General features: G+C 52.4%; 1 protein-coding gene across 1 annotated transcript; it reads left to right on the plus strand.

Annotated features, from left to right (window-relative positions):
* Positions 1-326: 326 nt before the first annotated feature.
* IL34 (interleukin 34) lies at positions 327-11,204 on the plus strand. The gene is made up of 6 exons (XM_003791373.3): positions 327-729; positions 6,506-6,639; positions 8,101-8,178; positions 8,418-8,579; positions 10,169-10,304; positions 10,541-11,204. Exons 1-6 carry the CDS (start codon positions 702-704, stop codon positions 10,729-10,731), a joined length of 729 nt encoding a protein of 242 aa, XP_003791421.1. The 5' UTR covers positions 327-701; the 3' UTR covers positions 10,732-11,204.
* The last annotated feature ends 184 nt before the right edge of the window (positions 11,205-11,388 follow it).

The raw sequence follows: 11,388 nt of genomic DNA on the forward strand, positions 1-11,388 counted from the left end.
GACTCTCACCTCCTTCAGGAAGCCCTGGCGATGTGTGAGTCTGTGCTGCCTGTTCAATCCCCTGTCCTGCTTTTGTTCAGGCCCAAGGCTGCCAGCTGGTGTCACCGTAACCCACTCCTGAGCCCGGTGGCTGCTGGACGTTCTGGAGTCATTTCTCATGTGTGAGCGTGTCCCCGCGGCAGGTGCCGGGGCAGGGTGGTCCCACAGGCTGTGGGCGCGGCATGCACCCTGGAGCCTCCGCACCGGAGGCTGGTGGCTGAGTGGCGGCGGTGCTCTTACATAATCGGTCTCTCTCCTCCTTTCTCTTTCCAGTGCCAGATTTCACACTGAGCAGCTGCAGTCGGAGAAATCAGAGAAAGCGCCACCCAGCCCCAGATTCCAAGGGGCCTGCTGGGGACTCTCTCCTCCTCCTCTTCAGGAAGGGAGACCCTGAGGCTGCATCTCAGACCCACTCCTGGGCTGCCATGGAGCTCCCAGCTGCCACCCCCCGGCTGTCCTCCGTGCTGCCAGGCAGATAAGGGCAGCTGCTGCCCCAGGAGCACCTGCCCTCCCTGCTGCCTGGCCATTCCTCTACGGCCAGCCCTGCCCTGACTTGGTGGCCACCCTTTGCTGAGCCAAGGCCATGTAGGCCCCTCTCGGGCCTCCGTGGAATCACTGCTGGGGACAGTGCCTCTGCTCTCCGGGGACCCCAGTGCACCACCATGCCCCGGGGCTTCGCCTGTCTGCACTGTGAGTACGGGGGTCCCTGGGGATCTGCCCCTGGAGGCCTTGGCCCAGAGCTAGGCTCTGTGGTAACCATAGCAACCAGAGCATTCTTGCTGGTGAGAAGATGAGATGCTTCCCAGCTTGACAGGGGGTGTCCCCGGGGACTCCCATGGCCACGCTCTGTCCTGCTTGCAGCTGACCCCAGGCTCTGATGGGCAAGCAGGGCAAGCTGGCTGTGAGGGTCGGGTCAGTGGGCACAGCCTATGGGGTGGCTGCAGAATAGGGCAGGTGGCATCATCACACCTTTCCTTGGTGGGGAGAGTAGTGGCCAGGAGAGCATTTCCAGCCTCCCTGGGTGTGGCCAGTGGGGGTGGGGCAGGTATGCGTCAGGAACCAGAGTCCCTAGGGGTACCCAGAGAAGGCACCTTGCTCCCCTGTGCACTTCCCTCCATAACAGAACAAAATTTAAAAGCAGAAAGGTAAAACTGTTGTCAGGAACAAGAAAAACAAGTTGAAATGAGGACAGAAAATAAAAGGGGGACCTGGAGTCTCTCATGCCTGCCGGGTTGAGAGGCCAGACCGAGATCTCTTCAGTCCCCAAAGTGCAATTTAATTGATTCCAATTCAACACGGTTTTCTGGTGCCTCCCACGTGCCCGCTGGAGAGTTAGTGCCATGACAACAGGGACCTTGTCTGTCTGGTGCCTCTGTCTCCAATGCCCGGCATGGAGCTAAGCATTCAGGAACCACTGGAGGTTGGGCTTTGAGCCTGTGAGGGACTCCAGGAAGAGTTGGGTCCACTCTGGCTCTTGGATGGACAGGATGTGGCACAGGGTCAAGACATTCAGGATGGGTGGGAGGACCCAGCTGGGCCTAGTGTTCCAGAAGCACCCAGGTTATGAGCAGGGGAAGCAGTGTGGGTGAGGTACTACTGGGAATGGCCTCACTGTGGGGTGGTGTCCATGTGGGGCCACCTGGGGAGGTGTGGACAGTGCTCCAGGCAGAGGGAAGAGCATAGGAAAGGCTCCGTGTAGGCTGGTGAGAGGCCAGTCTGGAGAGCTGGTTTGGGCTCAGGTGGCAGAGGCCTCGAAAGCCTGGCAGAGAATGGATGGCACACCCGTAGTAGGAAGATCCCAGGGGTAGCGAGCTGTGTGGGAGCATTGCAACTGTGTGGACAGGAGGTGCAGTGAAGAGGAAAGGGGAGGGGGAGGGGGAGGGGAGGAAGCCCCAGGGGCACACCTGAGGACCTAGCAGCACTGGCTGGGGACAAAAGGGACGGAGGTCACAGATTAGGGCAGGGACCACCACCAGGCAATGTTTTCACATGGTTTGGGAGACCAGATGCCCATGCTCCCTCCGGAAGGCTCTAGAGGCATTCCTGGCCTCTTCCACCTTCTGAAGGCTCCTGGCATTCTTTGACTTGTGGGCAGCATTGCTGTGACCTGCCTCTGTCTCCACATGCCTCTGCATGTCCCTGTGCCCTCTCTTCTTACGGGGACCCAAGTCATTGGACATAGGGCCTTCCCTAAATTCAGGATGACCTGAAGATCTTTCACTTTGGTCTGGTGTGGTGGCTCACACTGGTAATTCTAGCACTCTGGAAGGCTGAGGCAGGTAGATTGCTTGAGCAAGAGTGAGACCCCCAGCTCTACTAAGAAGAGAAAAAATTAGTCCTGGCATCTGTAGTCCCAGCTACTTGAGAGGCTAAGGAAAGATCACTTGAGCCCAGGAGTTTGAGGTTGCTGTGAACTATGATGCCACAGCACTCTACCCAGGGTGAGATTCTGTCTCACACATATACACACATACACACACGCACAAAAAAAAGAGAAAGGAAAAGATCTTTTACTTAATGTCACCTGCAGGGAGCTTCTTTCTAAACACCTGATGTTCTGGGTAAATGTAAATTGGTTATAAATCTTCAAGCCATTACATAGGCCCAGATTTGGTCCCTAGGGCTAGGGTGTCACGTCTCATTTATTGTTGGACAAAGGGGAGGGGAGGGAGCAGACCCACCTCTGCCCCCTATTCCAGGCCAGGGAGCCCAGCAGAGGGGTCACTGACACTTCCTCAGCCTCCTATTCTGGCTTATGGGTCCCTAACCCTGGAGGAAGGGGGCATGGTGGGCCTCCTGACCAGGGTTAGGGGTTGCTGTGGCTGTGGGGCTCCTGGGCTGCAGAGACTGCGAGTGACAGTGGCCTTGAGAGTGGCTTAAGTCTGTGCTGTCCCTGCCTGGTCCCCTGTTTATTGGACTGTTTCTCTGAGTAGAGGCAGCTGAAAAGAACTTAAAATTAGGCTTGTGGCTGTTACAGATTTAGAGGAAGGCTGCCCAATGTTGGGGCAGGTAGACCATCTATTGATAGCATTTGGGAGGCAGCCATGTGCCTGCCTGTGCCAGGCTGAGTGTCCCTCCAAGACAGGATTCCTGTCCTGAGGGCACAGCTGGTAGGCCCTGAGGGCTCCAGCACAGGACACAGACAAGGGCGGCTGGTATAGGATAGGGGAGGAGTGGGCAGCCAGTGGCGATGGCCACTTCAGAAAAAAGACCTGGTGTGGACAGACACTGAGTTTTAAAAGATGAAAAGTTGGATTTCTATGTGAAATCCCTGTGCACTAGAGGTGGCCCTTGCTTGAGACTCCAGGTTACAACAGTCACTCAGATCCTTGGTTCTCACAGTGTGGCTCCGGAGCACAGCAAACGTTCACCTCCTAACTGGTTAGAGAGGCAGGTTCTCTGCTCCACCCAGACCTGCATCTGAGACTCTGGGGCGGGGCGGGGCTTTGTGCCTTAACCAGCTCCCCAGGGGCTTCCGATGTCTGTTCCCACTTCCTCTGCTTGAGGCAAATCCCCAAATGTGCATGTGACATGCTCAGGGCCTGGACAGTGCTATGGTTAACCATATTGTGGCTTCACATACTGAGGTCAAGGTAATGAATGAACTGGGTGGGTGGTGCTAGAAACAGATTGGTAGGGGGCTGGCACAGGCAGGGGAAACCCTGGGACGGGGGAGGAAGGGTCTCAGTGGGGCTTCAGAAGAGGTCTGCCCTCTGAGGAGATGTCCTAGGGGCAAACGCTGGTTCCATTTGTGTTTATCTGTGCCTTGGGCCCAATGCTGTGTCAGGCCACGGGAAGGGAGAGGGAAGGAGGTAGACCAAGATGACCGCAAACTTAAAACCTTGCAGTAAATGTGGTTATCAGAGTTCTGGAGCATGAAAGGGCTGGCCAGCTGCTACCCATTCTGGGCCCAGGACCTCAGGACCTGAGTTGAGTGATGGGTCCCAAAGGAGCAAAGTCTAGGCAGTAGGACAGGGCAGGGCGGGTCTGGAGAGGAAGGTGGGGACCAGATGGTATGGCCCCAGCTGGTGGGGCTGTAAGTACAAAAGTCTTCTAAGTGCCAGGAAGTGAGTGGGAAAAGTCTGATCAGTAATTCATACTGTCAAGGGTGGATAAGGGGAGTGACTCAGCCCGCCTGGCTATTTTTGTCAAAGTAAATAAATAAATGAACGTGTGATTATTTCTTTTTGATTCTAACAATCATAAATATGGATTATAGAATATGAAAGATATCCTACAAATATTGAAAAAAAGTTTTGAAAAATCTCCCATAGATAAGGCCAGGTGAAGTGGCTCATGCCTATAATTCTAGCACTCTGGGAGGCCCAAGCGAGGGGATTGCCTGAGCTCAATAAGTTCAAAAACAGCCTGAGCCAGAGCGAGACCTTGTCTCTAAAAATAGCCAGGTGTTGTGGTGGGTGCCTGTATTCCTAGCTACTTTGGAGGCTGAGGCAAGAGAATTGCTTGAGCCCAAGAGTCTGAGGTTGCTGTGAGCTGTGACACCACAGCACTCTACTGAGGGTGACAAAGTGAGAGTCTGTCTCAAAAAAAAAAATAAATCCATAGAGATTTAGTACATATTTTTCCACCATATTTTCCAAGCATACATGTATATAATGAACAAAATTAAAATCATGCTATGTACACAGATAGTGCTGAATCGTGCTGTTTTTAAAGTTGGCTAAGCAAATTGTGAATTTTTTCCTTCTTTGACAAGCGATTTTCATTGGCTACATTTATTATGATGGAATGCCTAGGCCACTTACAGATTTTTCCTGTAACAAAATAATGCTGCAGAGTACATCTTTGCCCACAAATCTTTTGGTTATGCCTCTCTCTTTCTTTTTCCTTCCAATTTATTCCTAGAAGTGAGTTTAGTGGGCCAAAGGGTGTCAACATTTTTAAAGCTTAGTGATTTGAAGGGTGTGGACATTATTAAGTCCATTAATAACAAAAATTGCCAAATTGCTTTCCAGGATGAGAACATCTGCCTCTGAACTTTGTCAGTCAGCATCATCGTTAAAAAAAAATAAGCTGGGTGTGGTGGCACTCACCTGTAGTCCCAGCTTCTCAGGAGACCAAGGCGTGAGGATGGCACCAGCCTGGGCAACATAGCAGGGCTCTTGCTCTCTATAGGCGCGCACACACACACACACACACACACACACACACGAGTGCATGCACATGTACCCACCCATGCAGACACACACCCTTTCTGTTTGGGTAGATGAAAAATGGCATCTGATTGTTTCATTTTGCATTTTTAAATTTTATTCTTATTTCAAATTAATACGAGGGTACAAATTTTTAGAATACATAGTTCTCACTTCCAAGGTAAAGTTCTAGTTGTAAAAGAACCTCTCCCCCAGGGGTACACCCCTGCATGGTGCATATTAGGTGAGATGCATCTGGTTGTTTTAATGTAAATTTCTTTTCTTTTTTTTTTTTTCTTTTTGAGACCGAGTCTCACTTGGTCACCCTCAGTAGAGTGCCCTGGTGTTTTAGCTCACAGCAACCTCGAACTCTTGGGTTCAAATGATCCTCTTGCCTCAGCCTCCCAAGTAGCGGGGACTATAGGTGCTAGCCACAATAACGGCTATTTTTAGAGACGGGGTCTTGCTCTGATTTAGCTGGTCTAGAACCCCTGAACTCAGGCAATCCACCCACCTTGGCCTCCCAAGTGCTGGGATTACAAGTGTGAGCCACCGCACCTGGCCATGAATTTCTTTATCTTACCAGGGAGTTTCACCTCTTGGATATGTCTCTGATCCATCTGTTTTATTCTTCCTACTCTGGTGGGCTTTACTCACGTTTGTGCAAATTCTCTTGGGGTTTTCTAAGTCTTTTCAAGCTTTCAGAAATCACAAAAGGTGTTTTTGAAGTGATGGTGCCTCCCAGTGGTAGAAGCTGGTAATGTTTCTAAAGGCAGCGGCTCATGGGTTGCAGGTAAAATGCCAGAGGGAGACGTGTGCTTAGCATCCCAGAATGGCCACACTGGGAAGCACTGCAGGCTGACTGGCACATTTAAGTAAGAGGGATGTTAAGGTCACATAGAACTGTGGAGAAAGTGACTTGAGTGACCAAAATGTCATTTGTAGAGTTGAAACTAGAATCTGTATCTCTGAATCTCTTGATGGAAAATCCAGCAACAGGCTTTGAAAATATATCACCCCTGGATGAGGGATTTTCCTGGTGGGGAGGTCGTGCTTGCCTCATGGGCAAGAGTAGGGATGAAACTGGAGACTGACCTGGGGTGTGCCTCCCAGGGACTCTGCCAGTCAGGGCTGGGGGGACATGGTTGGGCGGTGCTCACCTGCTTGTCCTTGCTGCTCTTCCCTGGCTCTGCCTGTCCCATAAGCTCTTGTAACCCACGCATGAGGATGATAGTCATGGTCAGCTTTGTACGCTGGGGGCAGTGTGGATGCAGCACACGGGCTCAAGTGTTCCTGCTGGGTGTGGTTCACAGATCTTGTAATCCTGCTTGGCGTGACCTTGAGGAGCGAGGGTTTGGAGGTGAGGTCCTTGACCCAGAGTCAGGAGTGCACTGTCACCAGCTCTCTACGGGACAAGCTGCAGTACAGGAACCGGCTTCGATACATGGTAACCCCGTGGGCACCAGCTGTGTCCCTGCTCCTTAGCCCCATGGCTCACCTGGCACAGGCTTCTAGGCATTCAGGGCCCTTCCTAGTACCTGGGTCAGTCCCAAGCTTACTCTAGCCCATTTCTGTGCCTTTGTCCAGCACACAACCCAGGGACCTGGTCTGTACTCACTGAGTCTCCGGCCATCTCCCAAGGGCCTCCACCCTCTCCTTGATCTGACCTTTGGCCCCACCTTCACGTGGCACTTGCCTTGTGACTCAGGAATGGACTCTAGGAGCTCGTGGGGAACCTGAGATAAAGAACTAGAGGAGAGACACCCACGTGGCTCTGTACGTCTGTATTTATTTAGAGACAGAGTCTCACTCTGTTGCCTGGCTAGAGTGCCGTGGATCACAGCAACTTTAAACTCTTAGGCTTCAGCAATCCTCTTGCCTCAGCCTCCCAAGTAGCTAGAACGACAGGTGTCTGCCACAACACCCAGCTAGTTTTTCTATTTTCAGTAGTGACCGGGTCTCACTTCTTGCTCAGGCTGGTCTGGAACACCTGAACTCAGGCAATCCACCCACCTCGGCCTCCTAGAGTGGTAGGATTATAGATGTGAGCCACTGAGCCCAGCCTATTTTTTTTTTTTTTTTGAGAAAGAGTCACTTTGTTGTCCATGGCTAAAGTGCCGTGGTGTCATAGCTCACAGAAACCTCAACCTCTTGAGCTCAGGTGATCCTCTTGCCTCAGCCTCCTGAGTAGCTGGGACTATAGGTGCCCACCACAACGCCCAGCTAGTTTTTCCATTTTTAGTAGAGATGGGGTCTCACTCTTGCTCAGGGTGGTCTTGAACTTCTGAGCTCAAGCAATCCATCTGCCTCGACCTCTCAGAGTGTTAGGATGAGCACTACATCTGGCCATGTTTCAAAAAAAATTTTTTTTTATTAATTTTTTTTTTTTTTTGAGCTCAGGTCTGGCATTGTTGCCCCGGCTGGTCTCAAACTCTTGGGCTTATGCAATCCTCCTGCCTCAGCCGCTGAGTAGCTGGGACTATAGGTGTGTGTTACCACCCTTAGCTATCTTTTTTTAAAAACAGATTTATTGAGACATAACGTACCTGCCATACAATTTAAAGTGCATAACTCCATAGTTTTCAGTATGTTCTGAGTTGGGTAACCATAACAAGTTTTAGAACATCTTCGTCATCTCAGGATAAACACACCTTTCTTGAGGTAGAAAAGGATGTCCTTACCCTGGTGGGTGAAACTTCTGCCTTGGTAGGAACTATACGTTTTATTTTATCCTATGTCCCAGAGGAAAGTGAGATCCCCTGTGAGGGTCCCATCTCTGCCACCATAGGGCTGGGCCTAGGGTCCTCTTGTCCCACATCAAAACTCCCCTGGGAGGTTGGGAAGCCTTCCTAAATCATCTCTGCCTCCGAACTCATGCTTTGTTTCTGTGCCTCCCTCCCCCCCCCAGAAACACTACTTCCCCATCAACTACATGATCAGCGTGCCTTACGAGGGGGTGTTCAGAATCGCCAACATCACCAAGCTGGTGAGAATCCTGTCCTGGGCTGTGGGCCCCAACCCTAGGGGCACCCTGGTCTCGGCAGGCTGTGCTGCTGACCAGGGGCCATTCCTCACCCCTCAAGCAAGTCTACCCTTAGCCAGGTGTGGGGTTGCCTGCCATCCATGGCAGACACCCTGTGTTTTGCTCGCTCTGCAGGGGTGAGTCTCTGGGAGAGTCACCGCTGCAAGGTCTGGGCGTTGCATTCATTTCTCATGTCTTTGCAGCACAGGGCCCGGGTGAGCGAGCGGGAGCTGCGCTATCTGTGGGTCTTGGTTAGTCTCAGTGCCACCGAATCCGTGCAGGATGTGCTGCTCGAGGGCCACCCATCTTGGAGTTATCTGCAGGAGGTGCAGAGGCTGCTGCTGGATGTCCATCAGGGGTTCAAGGTGAGCCATGCAGAGGCGGGTGTGCATGAGTGTGAGTGTGTGTGTGTGTGTGTGCATGTGCTCTGGTGTGCTCTGGATCCTGGGCAAGTCCTTGAACCCTCTGACTTTGCCTCTGCCTCATAGGGTCCCTTTGAAGGGCCTGGGAGAGAAGGGGGATGGGTGGAGCACAGGAGACTTTCAGGGTGGTGAAAGTATTCTGTATAATATGCTAATAGTTGTCAATGCTAATATGGCATCATGTGTTTGTCAAAACCCAGAGATCTGTGCAACATGGAGGGTGAACCCAAATATAAACTATGTACTTTAGTTAATTAGGAAAAAAAAAAGTCAGGTGTATGGCTCATGTCTCTAATCTTAACACTCTGGGAGGCTGCAGCAGGAGGATCCTTTGAGGCCAGGAGTTGGAAACCAGCCTGAGGAAGAGACAAACCATGTCTACTAAAAACTGAAAAATTAGCTGGGTGTTGTGGTGAGTCCCAGCTACTCAGCAGGCTTGAGGCAGGAGGATCGCTTGAGCCCAAGAGTTGGAGGTTGCTGTCAGCTATGATGTGATGGCACTCTAGCCAGGGCAATAGAGTGAGACTCTGTCTCAAACAAACAAGCAACAAGAAAAAGAACATTTAAAACAGTTTTTTATAGAGATGGAGTCTTATTTACTGTGTTGCCAGGCTGATTTCAACCTCCTGGCCTCATGTGATCCTCCCCCCTTGGCCTCCCAAAGTGCTGGCATTAGAAGCATGAGCCACTGTACATGGTCATGCATTGTTCTTTTTTTTTTTTTTTTTTTTTTTTTTGAGACGGAGCCTCAAGCTATCCCCCTGGGTAGAGTGCCGTGGCATCACACTCACAACAACCTCCAACTCCTGGGCTCAAGCGAGTCTCCTGCCTCAGCCTCCCAAGTAGCTGGGACCACAGGCGCCCGCCACAGCGCCCGGCCATTTTTGGGTTGCAGCCATCATTGTTGTTTGGCGGGTCCGGGCTGGGGATTTGAACCCGCCACCTTAGGTGTATGTGGCTGGCACCCTAGCCGCTTGAGCCACAGGCGCCGAGCCCATGCATTGTTCTTATACCACATTTTCCCCCCTTGTTTTAAGTTTCCTTAAAAACATACAAAATAGGGCAGCACCTGTGGCTCAAGGAGTAGGGCGCTGGCCCCATATGCCGGAGGTGGTGGGTTCAAACCCAGCCCCAGCCAAAACCCAAAAAAAAACCATACAAAATAAAAACAAGGTCCTAGATGAAGACCTTGGAGGCTGTGCTGGGGAGGGAATACATTTTATAACATAAAATTGGCCATTCTGACCATTTTTAAGCATATAATTCAATGGCAATAATTATAGTCACAGTGCTATGCAACCATTGCCACTGTCCATTTCTAAAACCTTTCCAAAAGCCTCTATGAAGTGGCTGGGCTAGGGCTGGCATTTGGAACTCCTCCCCCTATGCCCGCAGGAAGGGGAGAAGTAGGTCCCAGGCCCCTGGTCACAGGAAATCTGTCCTCCTCCTGTGATTTGGAGCAGCTCGGGCCAACAGCCCCCTGTGGTGCACCACCATCTTGTCACTGGTCCTGACGGTCTCCTCCCTTCCAGGATATGGAGGTCAGCCCCAAGGTGGAAGCAGTGTTGTCCCTCCTGAATGCCCCAGGGCTCAGCCGGAAACTGGTGCGGCCCAAAGCCCTGCTGGACAACTGCTTCCGGGTCATGGAGCTGTTGTACTGCTCTTGCTGTAAGCAGCTTCCAGAGGCCTGGGATGAGGGTAGGGGCTGGAGGGAGGCTGGCGACTGGGCCCAGGTCAGCAAGCAGAGCTGGTGCCCTTCTGGGCCTGTCTCTGTTCCCCAGGGCTACAGGCCACATCTGGGAGCCAAGACAGCCCTGGGTATGGGAACAAGAACATGTGGCTTAGTCTGGTGGAGATGGTAGTTTGGACCATTCTTACAGTCTTATCCTCTCTCACCCTTGCAGGTAAACAAAGCTCTGAACTAAACTGGCAGGACTGTGAGGTGCGAAGTCCTCAGCCCCAGGGCTCAGAGCCCTCCTCGCAGTGTACGGTCACCCAGCTGTACCCTGTACCCCAGCAGCCCCCCACCTCCCTGCCCCAGTCCCTGGGCTCAGAGGAGCTGGTCAGGGCACAGGGCAAAGGCCTCCTGCCCTGAGCAGCCTTATGGTGACCCCACTGGGGCAGCCAGGTGAGCTCCAGCTGGGCCTGAGACTTGGAGGGGTGGTGTCGGGCACCTCCTCCCCTGAGAGAGAACCCCAGGGGGGTTTCTTTGAGGGAATTTTGTGCCAGAGCAGGGCTCAGCTGCCTGCCTTCTCTACCCATCATGGTCACATCTGGAGTGGTGAGAGGCTGGGGAGCCCTGCAGGTGGCACCTCCCTCGCCTTCCCTCTAGGTGGTGCTGTGTCCTGTTGACAGGGAGGCACACCTGGGCCGTGGGTGGGAGCGGGGTGCTGGTAGAAGGTGGAGACAAATGCCACATCTTGCCACAGTGGATGCTCTTCCAGTTTCTTTTATTTTTTCTATTAAATGTGCACCTTTCTTTGGTTTGGTTTGTTTTGCATCTGGGAGAGTGAACCTGGTGAGGCTGGGAGTGGCCAAGTGCAGGAGATGGGAGGGGCAGGGCTGGGGGTTTGGATTTGTGGCTTTGCCTAGCCCCATTAAGCTTAGGGGTAACTTCTGGGGGTGTCGGGCCATCCTCCCTCCCTCCATCTGGCTGTCCCCAGCCAGCCTCCAGCAGGGACACAGCAGAAGCCTTTCAAAGAACCTAGGCCGAGACCTGAGACCCTGGGTAAGCAAGCCCCCAGCTTAGCTC

Source organism: Otolemur garnettii, unplaced genomic scaffold (genome assembly GCF_000181295.1).
Source record: "Otolemur garnettii isolate 467f Iridium unplaced genomic scaffold, OtoGar3 scaffold00047, whole genome shotgun sequence".
Lineage (NCBI taxonomy): Eukaryota > Metazoa > Chordata > Mammalia > Primates > Galagidae > Otolemur > Otolemur garnettii.

Excerpts from the sequence above, each read along its gene's own strand:
- IL34 (XM_003791373.3), top strand. The coding sequence starts at position 702 with ATGCCCCGGGGCTTCGCCTGTCTGCACT. Across the intron at positions 730-6,505 it reads GGGCTTCGCCTGTCTGCACT|ATCTTGTAATCCTGCTTGGC; the intron begins GTGAGTACGGGG and ends TGTGGTTCACAG. Across the intron at positions 8,580-10,168 it reads ATGTCCATCAGGGGTTCAAG|GATATGGAGGTCAGCCCCAA; the intron begins GTGAGCCATGCA and ends CCTCCCTTCCAG.